This window comes from Oryctolagus cuniculus, chromosome 8 (assembly GCF_051225735.1).
Source record: "Oryctolagus cuniculus isolate XC-2025 breed Fujian yellow rabbit chromosome 8, ASM5122573v1, whole genome shotgun sequence".
NCBI lineage: Eukaryota > Metazoa > Chordata > Mammalia > Lagomorpha > Leporidae > Oryctolagus > Oryctolagus cuniculus.
The window spans coordinates 86,846,337-86,863,976 of record NC_142874.1 but is presented as its reverse complement, the minus strand read 5'-3'; the positions used below and the strand labels follow the sequence as shown (position 1 = coordinate 86,863,976).

General features: G+C 48.0%; 1 protein-coding gene across 8 annotated transcripts in view; it reads left to right on the top strand.

Moving 5' to 3' along the window:
• Positions 1-7,992: 7,992 nt before the first annotated feature.
• Positions 7,993-17,640, top strand: part of SGMS2 (sphingomyelin synthase 2) — a 106,268-nt gene continuing 96,620 nt past the window's right edge. For 3 of the 8 annotated variants that reach the window (XM_089302971.1, XM_017347372.4, XM_089302968.1), the window contains exon 1: positions 7,993-8,614. Coding sequence is in view for 2 of the 8 variants with exons in the window: in XM_089302973.1 (XP_089159099.1) it covers positions 8,666-9,085 (420 nt within the window). In the remaining 6 variants the exon portion in view is untranslated. The other 5 variants (XM_089302973.1, XM_089302970.1, XM_089302967.1 and 2 more) reach the window with 4 other exon arrangements.

Sequence of the window (17,640 nt, the reverse complement as noted above, 5' to 3'; positions counted from 1 at the left end):
CCAGAGCTGGGCCAGGCTCCAGGAGCTTCTTCTGGGTCTCCCACGTAGGTGCAGGGGCCCAAGGACTTGGGCCATCTTCTACTGCTTTCCCAGGCTATTAGCAGGGAACTAGATTCCAAGTGGAGCTCTGCAGGAGGCGGCTTTATACACCATGTCACAGCGTCAGCCCCTCACTACTTTTCAAATAAACAAATAACAACAAATTTAAACTGTGTGGCTGGGGATCCGTGTGCTCTTCTCATTGGAGTAGAGCCAAGGGGGATGATTTAGAGAGGCAGCCAGGAGTGCAGCCTGGAAGGCTGGCAGCCTGTCCCGATGCACCCCCAGGGGAGGGGAGGAGACACCTTCCTGGTGTGGGGACCAATCTCATCATACTTCCAGAGGCCAGAGATTCCACTTTGCTAGAGGACCATGATAAGTCGCAGAACACTAGAAGCCAGAATGTAATATTCAGCTGGTTAGTGAATTCTCTTCATCAAGACCAGAGTCCGGTCTAGCATGTGGCAAGCAGGGGGAGAGACTAGGCTGGGGGTGGTGGGGGCCGAATGACCCTCGATATTGAGAGGAGGCCTCCCTCTCTCTGGGAAGCTGCTTACAGGACGGAGCCCCCTTCCCCTGCCCTTGCTTCCTGCCTGCTCCGTCTTCACCCAGCCGCAGGCAGCGCTCGGCTTCTACAGGCCCCTTCCAAGATGACAAGGTGTCACCTTGTTTATGGTTTCCTTAGGAAGAATGCCATTTGCCTCAGCTGTGTCGCAAGACGGAGGATCATTACCTCAAGCTAAAGAATTTCCCCTTTTCTCCACAAAAGAAGCATCTTAAACACCTGCTTGATGGTGTCTGGAATCCCTCTCCTGAAGACCCATCAGGTCATGGGCGGGCCCTGCACGGTGAGGCGTCTTATGAAATGGGCAAGCTCAGGCAGTGCTGCCCCAGGCCAATCTTCCCAGGGACTCAAAGCTGCGTCAACACCAGTCTTTTTTTTTTTTTTTTTTTGCCATTGAGATTCTCCAAGGTGTGTGTTCCCACTATCCTCTAAGAGACCCACAACTATATCCACTGTGGCTCCAGCACTAACCCATTTATTTTGTTAAGCAGAGAGAGACAGATAAAGATCCCATCCATGGGTTCCCGCTTCAAATGCCTGCAACAGCCAGGGCTGGGCCAGGCCAAAGCCAAGAGCCTGGAACTTAATCCAGGTTTCCTACTTGGGTGTCAGGGACCCAAGGACTTGAGCCATCATGGGCTGCCTCCCAGGGTGCACGTTAGTGAGAAACTAGAAACAGGAGAAGAGCCAGGACCTGAATGTGGGCACTCTAATTAATATGGCATGTGGTGTCCCAAGTGCCATCTTTTTTTTTTTAAGATTTATTTATTTATTTGAAAGAGTTACAGAGAGAGAGAGAGAGAGGTCTAATGGTTCACTCCCCACTTGGCCGCAACGGCCAGAGCTCTGCCAATCCGAAGCCAGGAGCGAGGAGATTCCTCCTGGTCTCCCATGCAGGTGCAGGGGCCCAAGGACTTGGGCCATCTTCCACTGCTTTCCCAGGCCACAGCAGAGAGCTGGATTGGAAGAGGAGCAGCCAGGACACGAACCAGCACCCATATGGTATGCCAGTGCTTCAGGCCAGGGCGTTAACCCGCTGCGCCACAGCGCCGGCCCCCCAAGTGGCATCTTAACCACTGCAAGAAATGCCTGCCCCCGTCCTCCACCCCTCACTCTCCACCTCCCACCCCCCACCCCGGTTATATTGGAGGTGCTGCTCCTTCTGATCTCTCCAGCCATTGCTTCCACCTATGTCTGATACTGTCTCCTCCCAACTTCTCAGGGACATTTGACTACCAATCACTCTCCATATTGTCTTTTTAAGTTTAATTTATTTGAAAGCCAGGGGAGATGGGGAGGGGAGAGGGGAGAGAGAAAGAGAGAGGGAGAAATCTCCAATGCACAGGTTCACTCCTCAAATACCAGTACTGGTCCAGGCCAATGCCAGGAGCCAGAATGCAATCTACTTTCTCGCACCTGGGTAGCAGGGACCCAACCACTTGAGCCATCATCTGATGCCTCCTGCGGTAAGTCAGAAGGAAGTTGCAATTGGAAGCACAGCGGGACCTGGATCCAAGTTCTCTTGTATGGGAAGGGGTGTCCCAAGCAGCATCTTAACCATTGTCTCCCTTCTCACTTTCTTTCCATTAGCATCCAACCATGAACAATCCTCAACCCTTGGATCTCTGCTTTTCTCCTTTCTTGTCACAGACGGACATTTACACAGCTGTCTCCACTTTATCACACCCTCTGCTCCAACCAGACAAGAAGGGCCCGAAGATGGAGCTCCAGTCTAAACATTTACTCCACACTTATTTGTTAGAATGAGAGAGAGCGAGGGAATTTTTTGTTAATAAAAAGGTATACTGAAACAGATTCATTTACAATTAAAAAAAAACATTATTGAGAGGAAGAGTGAAGTAAAACATTCCCCACCTCCCATGTTCTTGTTCTCATTTTGTTTTTCATTTGCCAGTTCCATACCAATCTTGAATATAAAAGTGTGTGTATACGAATACACTTGATACACACCCATGTGAAATGCACAGCTCAATGGTTTTTAGTATATTCAGAGATTGTGTAACTGCTCATTTGCTAGGGCTGCCATAATAAAATACCACAGTCCAGGTGCCAGAAACAACTCAAATTTATGTTCTCACAGTTTTGGAGCCTGGAAGTTGAAGACCAAGGTGCCCACAGGCTGCTTTCTCCCAAAGCCTCTCTCCTGGCCTTGCACATGGCTGCCTTCTCATTGCTTCCTCACATGGCCCTTATGGTGTGTGCACGCATCCATGGTGTCTCCGTGTGCTCAAATTTCCTCTTCTTGTAAGGACATCATGCATTTGAACTTAATCAAAGAACTAAAAGGCTCTTTCTCTAAACACAGACCACTGGCAATGGCTGGACTTACATTTGCAATGCTTTAGTGGTGTGAAAGCATGCACATTCAGTAGAAACTGGACAATGGGTTTTGACCTTTTGCTGGACTAGGAATATGGGATGTATGCAGCACTCTGTCATGATGCTGGGCAATTCTAACGGCCAATCTGCAGAAATGGTCATGAGTGGAAATAACCAAAGCTCTACTTATGAGAGGTTTACTGGGCAGTGACCCCATTGTAATTCAAGGAGAATCCAGGCAGTCATATTCTTTTGTTCTGGGATTAGGGCTTCAGTACAGGAATATGGGGCAGGGGGCAAAGATGGGAGGACACAACTCAGCCTCTAGGTGCAACCCACAAGCAGTCCGCAGATGACTGCATCACTTCTGAGCCTCTTTTCCCTTTCCCTCCTAGTTCTATTGGAAGTGCTGTTCCTTCTCATCTCTCTGGCCTTTGCTTCCATCCATATCCGGATACCATTTCCTCCTGGCTTCTCAGGAACCTTAAACTCCTGACTGTCCCCCTCCTTGTCTTCCTCCTCCTCATCTCCTTTACTGAGATCTTTCATCTGCGTCCAATCAATTCTACAACATTTGCATCACCCCCCCAAAAAAAAGTCCTGTTATCCATCCACAATCACTCCTCATCTTCCACGAGCCTTCCACTAGCTTTATTCTGGTAACACTCTAGCATCCCTTATGACTCAGCACCTCAGGAAGCCAACTAGCCAGCCCCTTGCTCAACCCATAGAGTGAGTTGCTAGATCCAGTTCCTCCTCACCCTACTCAATCAGGATGCCAGCCCCCACAGCATGACCAAATTCCCTCTGGTGAAGGTCAACAGAGACTGCCATGTCACCAAATCCAAGGGACATTTTTTCAGGCTTTATTTTACTTTCATCGTATGTGGATGGCCATCTCGGCTTTCTCCAAAAGAAATTATTGCTGGGTTTCATTCACATTCCATTCTTCTGATTTCCTTCTCTCTGGTTGTGTGTTTTCAGCATTCTCTGCTGTGTTTTCCCCTTTTACTTCACCTGTAAAGTTGGGCTCTCTCCTGGACCTCTTCTCACACTGTACTCTTTCTCTTTTTAAGATTTACTTATTTATTTGAAAGGAGAATTACAGAAGGGGAGGGAGAGACAAAGAGAGCGAGTGAGCGAGCAAGCGAGCGAGAGAGATATCTTCCTTCTTCTCATTCACTCCCCAAATGGGCACAATGGCCAGAACTGGGCTGATTCAATGCCAGGAGCCAGGAGCTTCTTCCAGGTCTCCCACATGGGTGCAAGGGCCATCTTCAACTGTTTTCCCAGGTGCCTCAGCAGAGAGTTGGATCAGAAGTGGAGCAGCTGAGACTTGAACAGGCACCCACATGGCATGCTGGCTTTACCTGCTACTTCACAATGCTGGCACCAGAATAGACACTGTTCTAAGGAACAGTGGTCATAAGTGTGAACTTTGGAGCAGGCATTGTGGTTCAGCAGGTTAAGCTGCCATTTGGGACACCTGGATCCCATCTCAGAGTACCTGGGATTGAGGCCCACCTTTGCTTCTGACCCAAGTTCCATTAAATGTGTCTGGTAGGCAACAAATTATGGCCCAAGGGCTTGGGTTCTACCACCTACATGGAAGACCTGGATGGGGATGAAATTCTAGGCTCCTGATTTTGGTCTGGCCTAGCTCTGGCTATTATAGATATTTGAGGAGTGAACAGGCAGATGGAAGATCTCTCTCTCTGTCTCTCAGTCACTCTGCCTTTCAAGTAAAACTATTTTTTTATTTTTTATTTTTTTGACAGGCAGAGTGGACAGTGAGAGAGAGAGACAGAAAGGTCTTCCTTTTGCCGTTGGTTCACCCTCCAATGGCCGCCACAGCTGGCGCGCTGTGGCCGGCACATTGTGCTGATCCGAAGCCAGGAGCCAGGTGCTTTTTTTCCTGGTCTCCCATGGGGTGCAGGGCCCAAGCACTTGGGCCATCCTCCACTGCACTCCCTGGCCACAGCAGAGAGCTGGCCTGGAAGAGAGGCAACCGGGACAGAATCCGGTGCCCCGACTGGGACTAGAACCCGGTGTGCTGGCGCCGCAAGGCGGAGGATTAGCCTAGTGAGCCGCGGCACCAGCCGTAAAACTAATTTTTTAAAAGTATGAATATTGGAGCCAAAAGGTCTTGGTTTTATATTTTGACAATGCTACATACTTGAATGTCATCTTGTGTCCATGACAATCATGCTTATCTGTAGTTTGCTCATGTGTAGTAAAAGGCATTACAAGTACCTACTTCAGAAGGTTGCTGAAAAGATTAAATGAGAATATAAGTAAAGCAAATCGCATCATTCCTGGCATACAATGCACACTCAATGAATGGTAGGTGTTTGCTCATTGGGTGGGCTTGGCATAAAGTAAATATCTAGAAACCCAATCCAGTAGTCTTACCCTCTAGCCATATAATGCTTTATTTTATTTATTCAAAAGGCAGAGTTACAGAGAGAGAGAGAGGGAGAGAGTTCACTCCCCAAATGGCTGCAATGGCCAGGACTGGGCCAGGACTGGGCCAGGACTGGACCAGGATCATGGGGTGTTTTTAATCTCCCCGGCTAGACAGTTCCCTGATGGTTTGGACTTATTCTATTACTGCTTTCTACATTCTAATATTGCTTGTGTTTTTAATTAGAGAAGTAATGCAGGCTCATTGGAAAATAGTTCAGAAATCCAAACCTCCCCCTCTTCCGTGCTGCCAAACTGTATCTCTTTGCCAAGAGATAATATATTATTTGGTTGTGGATTTTTGTTTAACTGGGAATAGTCTGACTCATAAAAATTGTGCATTTTGTTCTGCCTATATTTTTCACTTCACAAGAGCAGTTTTCATAGTATCCTGTAACAAAGATATCGTGATTTGTTCTCTTGGGCTTTTCATTTATTTGTTCGTTTGTTTATACATACTTACTCAGGCACTATGGTGGATCTTGGGAAAAATATAAATAATGCTACAATAAACATTCTCATGCAAAATTTAAAACAAAGATAATTCCCCAGGGCCCGCATGGTGGTACAGTGGATTAAGCTGCTCCTTGGGACACCAGCTGGTTGGAGTCCCAGCAGTTCCACTTCCAATCCAGCTTTCTGCACATTTGCCTGGGAAGGCAGAGGACAACCACAGTGCAATTACTTGGGCCCCTGCCACTCACCTAGGAAACCTGGATGGAGTTCCAAGCTCCTGGCTTCAGCCTGGCCCAGACCCAGTTCTTGTGTTCATTTGGGAAGTGAACCAGTAGACAGAACTCTTGCACTCTCTGTCTCTGCTTCTGTCTGTGTCAGTCTTCCTTTCAAATAAATAAGTAAACATATCTTTGAAAAAATACTTTCCCTTGCGGAAGCATGTTTGGAAGGTGCCCATGGTGATTCTTAGATAAACAACCATGGGCACAAAGTGGGAACTTAATAAAAATTGTGGGTTGAGGAAATGACTCTAGGCACACTCATAGCAGGAATTATTTTAGGAGGAGATATGTACTATAGATATGTATGTTTTCCTAACGCAATCAGTGTGTTTTATCAGACCAAAGAAATATCTGTAAAACATGATTTAAAGTATGCGCTGGCTTAGGGAAAACAACACAGAACGGTTACCCCCCAGCCCTGGGGCATTCTGCACCATTGTTTCTGAAAGAGGAGCGACCACAGATTTAGTGAATGTTGACACATGGTAAGAGCCAGAAGTAAGAACTATAGTGTTGAAAGAGAGAGGACTCACCTCTTTCTGTGACGTGGAGGTCACTATTTTTCAAAACAGAAATGAAGCTGAATAATTGGCTTTCTCATACTCTGACCATGAGCGGAATGGGAACGCTTCAAGCAGCTCGTTCACAATTCTGTGACTATATTTACCTGGGGCTACATGGTGCAGAAACATGATCTAATTACTTATTTTACAACATTTAAGCCGAGGTGCAATCATGACCACAAATGCAACCCTCCCACCCCCAACGCCATGAAATGGCCTTCCATACAGATGGCTGTGATGGAACTGCAGGATTTGCATAAGGCGCTATTGGGTTTGTCTGGAGTTTTCTGACTTCATCCACATCCATAGGACAAAAAGCCCATAAAGTCAGTTTCTGAGATCTATAGAAGTTTCTAAAACACCAACTTGTATTTCCACAATGTCTAAATATTTGAGTCACAAAGTAGAGAGGAAGTGCAATATTCACCCGAACTTGCCTGTGTGTGGCTACACATTTGAATCTAGACCCTCTGCCAGCAGTGGTCAGGACCCACAAGCTTCTGCATTTGAGCTATGATTGTCTATAAAAAACTGTTGGTTTGAATTTCCATGTACTCTGACTGCATCCTAGCAAACCAATCCATTTGCTATTGCCTTCTGGGCAAAATGCCTGGGCTTTGTAAAATTGAAAATGAGCTCCTTATTGAGACAGAAAAATAAACCCGAGAAGAAACTTCAGTTGTTGGTGTTCGTTTTGGGGTTCTTACCTTCCTGAAGCTTTATGGGCCATTTCCCACAACCATGAGCCTGGGCTTTTGGTTAATTTCGGGAGCATTTTCATTTGAAGGAAAAGTCTGTATTGTGACATCTGAGTGCTGTCAGCTTGGAGATGGCCTGGCCTGTTCTCTTCTGTTACCTTCATGTGTAATAGCCATAGGCAAATGACTGTTCACCAATGTGGTATCGGAATCCGACACCCAGGGAAGTCTCTCATTACTTACGTTGGTCATAGGGAAGCACCCCTAAGCCAGTGCAAATCCTAAGCACAGTTATGTACAATGAAGTAGAAATTAACATAAAACATTTCTGCCCATGAAGTTCAGTAAAGATTTGGCCAGATTCCCTGTGATTCTTAGCTGGATTCCCTGGGGCTGCCTTCGTTTGCTTTGACAACTGCCCAGCAGGTGCACGAACAACAACTCCAAGAAGACAGGGCGCCTTGGCCATTTTGAGGACGGCACCATCCCCTTTCAAAAATCCAACTGCTGTGGTCATCAAAGAAACCACACACGACCGCCCTGAGCCTCAAAAGCTGCAGAGAAGCAAGGTTCAGTACAGGATGACTCTTTGGCTGTTTATTTTGGTTACGGTTTCTTATGCTTCGCAAGACGCAGAGCAACCAACAGGACATAATGACACAGCGGTTGGGCACCCTAGGGAAAAGCCTCATCGGCCGCTTTAGCCGGGAGCGCCTTCCCAGCCCACACCTGGAGTTACCGCCACGCAGACGGGAAGACTAACTTTGCCAGGGAACCCGGGGAGAGGTGGTTACCGGCGCCTCCTTGACCTAGGCCCCGACAACACCCTGGCCTGAATCAACACGGATGTCCCCAAGCCCACTCACACCACAGTCAGGAAGCAGTTCCCGAAATAGGCGGGGTGCGGGGGTGGGGGATCCCTTCCCAGCCCCACCCCTGAAAGTTGCCGGGAGTGGCACCCAAGAACTTTCGCAGACTGATCCGTGTCACCGCGCAGGGAGGTCTGCTCCGGGCGCTCGGCCTCACCGCCCCAAGCCAACCTGCCCTGCCTGCCAAGTCCCTCCTTCCCTACAGCTTTAAATGGCTGGGAGAGGGGAGGGTCGGCCAGGATTTTCTTCTTAAGAAGTCGCACTGGTTTGTCGAGCTCCCGCTCTGCGCCAGGAGGGCGACAGCCACGGGAACCGGCGCTGCCGCCACCGAGCCGGCGGGGTGAGTCACTGTTTGGAAATGGAGTGGGCGGGAGAGGGTGTGCGAGAATGAATGATGTCAGGAGCGCGCAGGGCGCAGGGCGCGGGCCGCGCGCGGCGGGCGGGGAGAGCGGGCCGCCGGGCCGCGGTAAACACCGAGCGCCGCGCCACGCCGCGGCCCGAGCGGGGCGGGCAGACCCCGCCCTCGGCGCGCAAGGAGCCGCCCCGCGCCCGGCCCCTGCTGCAGCGCCGCCGAGTGCGGCCTCGGGGGCGGCGGCCGCGGGAGCGACCCAGAGAGCTGCTAACCCCCGGCGGGGCCGCGGCGCGGACAGCGAGACCCGGAGCAAACTTTCCGGCGGCTTCGGCCCTGGGGGCTGGCGGCGCCCCGGAGCTGGCCGCGGCGACTGCGGCAGCGGGCCCGGTTCACCGGCAGCTGCCCCTCCCGGGAGCAAGTGCCTTCGGCCGGGAGTGCCCGGAGCCCCAGCTGCAAGCGGTAAGGCGCGCCCGGAGGGGCCGGGGAGGAGGATGGGCTGCGCCGCGGCGCCTCCGGCGAAAGCGCGAGGGAGACGTGGCCCCGGGTCGCCCCTCACCCTGCGCGCTCAGGGCATCCTTCCTGGATTTGGTTTGCTGGAGGATGGATGTGCGGCTTAGGCTCCTTGCTGTGAGCAGTCAGCTCATTCATTTTACCACACATTTCGCGTGATTCGGTCCTGGCGGTGAACGGACGCAGGTTAAACCGTAGATGGGTGCGGAGCCCCCCGGCAGGTCACGGCTGAAGTTCGGGTGGCGGAGGAGGGACGGACTCGGGGAGGCACTTGCTGATGATGTGGGAACGGCAAGAGCCGCCTTCTGGACTGCACGCACCGAGCCCGCCCAGCGTCTGGCGTTCGGAGCCGCTGTCCGCGGCGTGAAGGGGAGACCTGGCTGTCGGCGCCGGTGGCGGCCAGCGTGGGTGCGGGCGAGCGTTACCCTCCCGCGGCTGCGTCGTGCAGCCTCCTCACACGTCCTTGTCATCTTTCATTTCTATTTGTTAATCTTGCCATGCCTCTTGCTTCCAAGTCCCGACTGCTCTAAAATGACCTTAAAATCAGTTTGACCCGTGCGTTACGTTTTTTTTTTTTTTTTTTTGAAGAGATTCAGCCGTTTGGTGGCCCTGGGCTCAGCGTGGCTTTTGGATCTCTGCTTTAACTTTTCCAAATCCTCGGGCTCACTCCTTTAACCTCGTCGATTAACGAGGGGTCCCTCCGGCACGGGAAACGTTCTGAACCAGGAAAATGGGATTACACTATTTCGGATAATAATGAGGATTAAATAAGGATTGGTAATAAGGCCAGTGAAGACGAAAACACAAAAGACCAATCATCACGTCTGGTACAAAGCGGACTCCGACAAATTGTAACTGTTTGTATATAAATAACAGTGTGTTCCAGCTGGCTTAGGTTTTCAGCAATTCATTTCCACAGAACTCCCTAATTACCAACCTGGTGGGCGGGGGCTTAGCCCATGGCACGTTCCTGGGAGTGGGAAGTGATGTTTTCAGGAAGTTAAACATTTCTGAGTGGATACCTGAGAAGGTTTGGGTTCCCACCTAGGACCTGACACTCACTGTGGAATGACAGAGCAGCGGCTGGAAGTGACAAACCTGGAATTTGCGGAAGAAGAGCTGTGTGGGAAACTAACTTTTTTTCTTGAGCAATGCCAGATTTCCTTATTCTGCCCCCTTTTCCCTTGGTCTGCTAATAGTCTTGCTTCGCAATGGTCTTCTGGTTGAAGTGTGTGTGTTGAAACAAGTTAATATTTAATTTGGTTTCTTTAGTTTCATTTTTAAGTAACGCTGGGTGACTTATGAACCCTGCGGGGATCTTGGACAACATTGGGCGGCTGTTCCCGGTTCTAGCTTTCTTTTCTCCCTGAACGTCATAAAAGCCCTGGAAAAGATTCAGAAGAAGCCTAGGCAGTGCCTCAGGTGTTGCTGAGAGCACTTGTGCTTACCATGTCCATGTCCATGTCCATGTTAACCTCCACAACTTGGAGGGTGGAAGGGCAGGAGCGAAGTCCTCCCGCAGCCCGGTGGGGGGAGATTGCCAGAGCTGGAAACCGAGGGAGCAGAGGCTGCCAGGGCAGTCATTTGTTAGTTGTGTTTTTTGAGAAAATAACAGGCTCTCTAAGACTCTGTGGGACTTTACCCAGAATATAGGGGGAAATAAAAATAATCTTACGTCTATTAAGATAACCAGTACTGTTCTTCTTAAGAACATAATACTTTCCTACTTTTTTAAGGAAAAATTACTGAGAATTTTAGGCAGTTTCAGACCTATCGATGTATATATTCTTTTATGGGGAGTTGATGCCTTTGTCCTGAGCTGCTATCAAACATTTATTAAACTTTTTTTTTTAATTTAGATTTTATTGACTTGAAAGGCAGAGTGACAGGGAGTGAGAGAGGGAGAGAGAGAAAGTGTTCTTCCATTCCTCTGGTTCACTCTCCAGATGCTTGTAACGGCCAAGGCTGGGCCAGGTTGAAGCCAGGAGCCTGGAGCTCCATCTGGGTCTCTGAGGTGGGTGGCAGGGGCTCATGTACTTGGGCCGTTCTCCTGCTTACCCAGGCGCATTAGCAGGGAGCTCGACTGGAAGTGGAGCAGCGGGGTCTGGAATGAGCTCTTCAGTATGGTGTTAGCATTGCAGGGGGCTTGTTTAACCTGCTGCACCACAACATCCACCACTCTTTGATTCTTTATTTGCTGATTATTTAATGCGTAGCCACTGTGGTAGATGCCAGTGATGCTAAATTGAGGGAGAAACTCACTGCCTGAGGCTTGCTTGCCGTCCAGCAGGATTATGGAAGGGGAAAAAGTCGAAAAGGAGGAGAGGGCTGGGGAGTTAGGAGGAAGCCAGAAGTGCTTCCATAGACTGCCTCCTGCTGGTGGTGGGAGAGCTGGAGGCCTTTTGAGGTTCTTAAGTTGGGATTCATACATTTTTACCAGGCTGAACAAAGCAAATATGCCTTGCTTTACCCATTAAAAATCTTACAGACAGGATTGGCCCTCAAGTTTAGGTAATTTTCCATATTTCAGAGCAAGCTTGTTTAAATGAAATCTGAAGGGTCAATTCAGCTCAACCCAGATTTGTTTTCTGTCAAGAGAGCACTATAGTAAATCTTTAAGAGGATTATTGTCATGTGTGAATGTTCCAATTTATTATTTTTCCTCATAAAGAACGTCTTAGCGACAGGAATTCCTAAGGTACAGGTAAAACAAATCTGCTGTAACTCTGCCACCTAGAAAAGCCATTTACTATCATATCATGTCCACTCATTCTTTTGTCGCCTTATGCATAACATGAAGAACTTAGGTGGACTGGGCTTACTGTGGGCCAAGCAACATGTCTGCTGCTACTCTGAACTTAGGAGTAGCTATTCTTATTATCATTCTCTCCTTACTGAGGAGAAACCCTATTGAGGGAAATTAAGTAACCTTTCTGAAGTTGCACAACTGGAAAGTTATTCTTTACAAAACCGGCTGTGGTCTCTATATACTATTCTGTAACTTTTCCCCCCACCCAAATGTAGACTTCTCGATGTCTCTAAGATACCAATTATATAGCGTCATTTTTTTTAGTTGTCTATTATATGGTTGCATCTAAACCAATCCCCTATTATTGGACACTTAGTTTATTTCTAGGTTTTACTATTTTCAGCAGCTCTGCGTGAAAAATCTTTTTTTGGGGGGGAGTGATATCTGTAAAATTTATTTTATTTAGCTGCCTTTTAAAAAAATTCATAATTAGAGATGTTTTCCTGTCCATTTAATTTAAGATTTGAGGGTTTTAATTTCCGTGTCTCAGAAGATTTCAGCAACAGGATCAGCCTTCTGTATGGAGCTGCACAGTGTACAGCGGTAGCTCGTTACGCAGGGGCTCTGTCTGATGAAAAGGGAACACAGCAAGCTTTCTCAAAGTACTCTTCGTGCTTGTGTGATTAGCCCTGCAGCTGGACTTCTTCTTGGGGAAACATAGCAGAATAGAGTAGTGCTACTTTTGCCAGGTTACCCTCTGAAAAAAGTTCTACTCTGCGCTTTGCTTCCTTGGTACCCGATGAAGTAGATGGGTTAGATGCTTTCAGATGTAGCATTTAGCACATTGACCAAGAGGTTTAGAGTAAGTTCTATCCATTTTAAATAGGACATCATTTCTTAAACTTTACATATTTATTGTTTTCACTCTAGAAAAGTAAACCATTGGTAAGGCATTTTTGGGTTGCTTTAATGAAAGTGCAAGTGGAGCCAGCATTGTGGCATAGTGGGTTAAGCTGCTGCCTGTGATGCTGGCTTCCCATATGAATGCTGGTTCAAGTCCCAGCTGCTCCACTTCCATTCCAGCTCCCTGCTAATGTGCCCAGGAAAGCAGCAGGGGATGGCCCATAATGCTTGGGCCCCTGCACCCACGTGGGAGAGCCAGAAGAAGCTCCAGGCTTTGGCCTGGCCTAGCACTTGGCCATTGTGGCCATTTGGGGAGTGAACCAATGGATGGAAGATCTCTTTTTTCCTATCTCTCCCTCTCTCTGTAATTCTGACTTTCAAATAAATAAATAAATCTTTTTAAAAAGTAAGACATTTCCATTAACTAATTTTTAAAAATAGTTATTTTTAAAGTCAGAATTACAAAGAGAGAGAGAGGTATCTTCCCTCTGTTGGTTCACTGCCCAAATGGCCACAGTGGCCAGGGCTGGGCAAAGCCAGGAGCCAGGTGTTTCTTTCCAGTCTCTGACAGGGTGACAGGGGTCAAGGGACTTGGGCCATCTTCCTCTGCTTTCCCAGGTGCATTAGCAGGGAGCTGGATTGGAAGTGCAGCAGCCAGGACCATATGGGATACCAGTGCTGGAGGCAGCAGCTTAACCTGCTATGCCACAGCACTGACTGCCTAATAAATTTTTAAGGTTTATTTTATTTGAAAGACACAGTTATAGAGTGAGGGAGGAGCAGAGAGAGAGAGACACATAAACAGACAAAAAGATCTTCCATTCACTAGAAGTCTCATCTGGGTCTCCCATGGGGGTGGCAGGGACACAAGCACTTGAGCCATCTTCTACTGCTTTCCCAGACCATTAGCATGGAGCTGGATGGGAAGCAGACTGGCCGGGACTTGAACCCACACATATATGGGGTGTTGGCATCACAGACAGTGGCTTAACCCACGATGCCACAACTCCAGCCCTCCTAATTAATTTTCACTATAAATATAAAACATTTCTTTAGTTACATGTTAAAATATTTTTTAATAATATCACCTTCTTTGTTACCCAGAGTCAAAATTTTAATTTTTCCTAGGGTTTGTATTGCTAATTAATTTATCCTTAAAGTTTTGATAAAGGATATTGGACTATGAGTGGTGTTAAATCCAGCCTCTTCATAAAGATGCCCGGGTAAGTCCAATTAATTAATATCTAATAATGACCATTCACAGCAGAGTTTAAAGAAACAGCTACTAGAATGTGTAAATGGGATTTTTAAATTATTTTGTAATTAGTTTTCCCTAGTGCCAGACTAGGAAAAAACTTATTTGCAACAATTTGAAATTCAGCCTTAAAATTTTGTTTTTATTTTCATTTTAAAGAATCTGCATTAACTGGGCTATTCGTCTTACATGTGCAATCCCTTCTTTCACTATACCCCTACTTAATCCCCTTTTTTCTTTTAAAGAAAGGGACAGTCTTTGGCACAGAAGTGAAATGGCTGCTTGAGGCACCTGCATCCCATTTTGGAGTACCTGTGTTTGAGCCTCGGCTCCGCTTCTTATCCAGCTTCCAGCTAATGCATAACCTGCAGCCAAGACCTAGACTGAGTTCCAGGTTCCTCGCTGTGGCCTAGCCCAGCCCTGGCTGTTATAGGCTTTTGAGAGGAAAATAAGCAAATGGAAGGCCTCTCTAAATAAATATTTTATTTATTCGAAAGGTAGAGTTACAGAGAGAAAGGGAGAGATGGAGAGATCTTCCATCTGCTGGCTCACTTGCCAGAAGGCCACAACAGCCAGAGCTGGACCGGGCTGAGGCCAGGAGCCAGGAGCTTCTTCTGGGTCTCCCATGAGGTTGCAGGGGCTCAGGGACCTGGGGCATCTTCTGCTTTCCCAGGCACATTAGCAGGGTGCTGGATCAGAAGTGGAGCAGCCGGTACTCGAACTGGCATCCTAAATGGCAGCAGCATACCTGCTGCATATAGGCAGCAGCTTTACCTGCTATGCCATAATGCTGGCCCAGACATACTTTTTAGAAGACCAAACAATTATGCAACTAACAAAATATAAATCGGAGGGGCAAGTGTTGTGGTGCAGCAGGTTAACTCACTGCTTGGGACTCCCACATTAGAATACTGGTTCAAGTCCTGGCTATTCCGCTTCTGATCCAGCTTCTGAATAATGAATCCTGGGAGGCAGCAGATGATGGTTCAAGTGCCTGGGTCCCTGCCAACCACACAGGAGACCCACGTGAAATTCCTGGCTCCTGACTTCAGCCTGGCCCAACTGTGGTTGTTGAGGGCATTTGGGAATGAACCAGAGAATGAAAGATCTTTCTCTGTCACTTTGCCTTTCAAGTAAATGAAATATTTGTTTTAATACAGATTAGATTGTAAATTATCAACCAAGAGGCAGGGAGTGATAGGGCTCCAGTAAAGGAGAAAAGCTTCATTAAAAAGATGTTTTTGAACTGAATGTTAAAAAAAAAAAAAAAACCATAGAAGAGTGTGACAGGTGGAATGGTAAAGTTCTCTTTTTTTAATTTATTTGAAAGAGTTATTGAGAGAGAGAGAGAACGAGCACGAGCTTTCATCCACTGGTTCACTCCCCAAATGGCCGCAACAGTAGGGACTGGGCCAAGCTTGAAGCCAGGAATCTGGAGCTTCCTCCAGGTCTCCCAGGTGGGTGCAAGGTCCCAAGCACTTGGGCCATCCCCCGCTGCTTCCCAGCACATCAACAGGGAGCTGGATTGAATGTGGAGCAGACAGGACACTAAATCAGCACCCAGTTGGGAGGCTGGCACCACAAGCAGCGGCTTAACCCACTATGCCACAACATTGGCCCTGGAATGGGAGTTTGGTGGGTCAGAAAGGAATATGAGGAAAAGCATGGAAACAGGAAGTCTGTTATTTTAAAAAAATACCAACAATTTGTGTATTAAACACTCAGAGGCTTATTGTTGCTCTTCTTTGAAAAACCATTTCAACCAACTATGTGAATAAACCATCGTACACTGGAGTTAAATTTTTGACAGGTAGAGTTAGACAGAGAGAGACGGAGAGAAAGGTCTTCCTTCCATTGGTTCACTCCCCAAATGGCCGCTACAGCCGGAGCTACCCCGATCTGAAGCCAGGAGCCAGGTGCTTCCTCCTGGTCTCCCCTGTAGGTGCAGGGGCCCAAACACTTGGGCCATCCTCCGCTGCACTTCTGGGCCTGGAAAGAGAGCTGGACTGGAAGAGGAGCAACCGGGACTAGACCCAGCGCCCATGTGAGATGCCAGCACCGCAGGCGGAGGATTAAGCAAATGAGCCACGGCACCGGCCCCAGCACTGGAGTTAAATTTTAAGAGACAGGTTGGGCTTTTTTTGTGAAAGGTCTTGAATTAGATAAGAGCAAGTTCATATTTCTGTCAACTTAGAATCTTAAGGAATGTGTCAAAATAGTAACAACAAAAATATGTATGTATTTGGGTACTGCAGACTGGACTAGACAGGAAGATAGAGGACTGAAGGCAAATAAATCAGGTAGAAGGGCTCCAGTGCAACATGGCAGAGAAACTACGAGATGCAGAGATGGGTACTAGTGAGAACCTTATGTGGGAAAGGTTCGTTCTGAGAATAGGAGTCTAGAAGGGCCTCCGAGTGTACGAGGTGACGACCTAGGATTTGGAACCAGGAATGGGTGTTGTGATTCATAGAAACATAGGAACATAGAAACATAGGAACGCACAGGGGTCTAGTGTGCTGGGAACTTGACTGTTAATTTCCTTTCACAAGAGGGGAAACTGAGGTTCCAAAATAGTAAGGCAAATTGGGGCAGAGAAGGCAGTTAGGTCAGTTCCCGAGGGTGGAGCCTGGGTTTGCAGGGGGCCCCTTCAGCAGAATCAGCTTTGGAGTAGGGCTCAGGGTACCAAACCACTCTTTCCACACGGCAAGTGCTAGGTAGAGATCAGAGGCACCCAATCTGGGGGCCGACCTGAGAGCCATGAAGTCTCCTTGCCTCAGCCCTCACTCACCTGACTGGCACGGCAGCAGCACCTAAATAAATTTTAAAAACTAGAAGCCACATCCTAAATTGTTAGAGAAGAATGAAAGGAAACTAAAGCAAGGTCAGAGAGGCCAAAGAGACCACTATCTACTAAAGTCAAGTCAGGTGAAGGACTCCTAAGGGCCCATCAGGTAAGTGACCCCTCTCGGCTGGTCATGCCACTGTCACGGCTCCTTGGCAGTGACACATTTTACTTGTGGAGAGAGAAGGCAAAGTCAGGACCAGCTTCAGATAACACTGGGAAGCAGCTGGAATACCTGCCGTAGATATCCTTAACTGAGAGTTTACCTGGTCTATGCCAAGGTGTAGTGCTCTGTGCGTCTGAATAAGGCAGATTGCTGTCCAGTTGGCTAAAACCATGGAACCAGAGGCATCGTGTGTATGGAAGACTGGAGGATGAGCACCCTGCCACGGGAACTTCATTACCTGTCTTCAGATAAGTGAAATGCGAAACACTTAAGAATGACACTGTAGAAAATGATTCTCCACAAATCAGAAGGGAGGTGGGGAAACAGCTGCAGCCAGAAAGATGGGAGTGACCCAAAGGCACATAGTGTGTGCCTCATCCTGAGGCCTGCTGGACTTGGCGGCTCCTCCTATGGGGACTGTAGTCCTGTTCTGTGATTCTGCAGGGGTTGGGCTGACAGGTGACAGGGCACCTCTGGCTTGCCCTGGTGGAGAGCATGGTCCTGGGAAGTTGTCACCCCTTAACAGACATACAGATACCACTTGGGCAGGTAAGGGGTCACTTCTTTTCCTGGGAATCACTTTTTT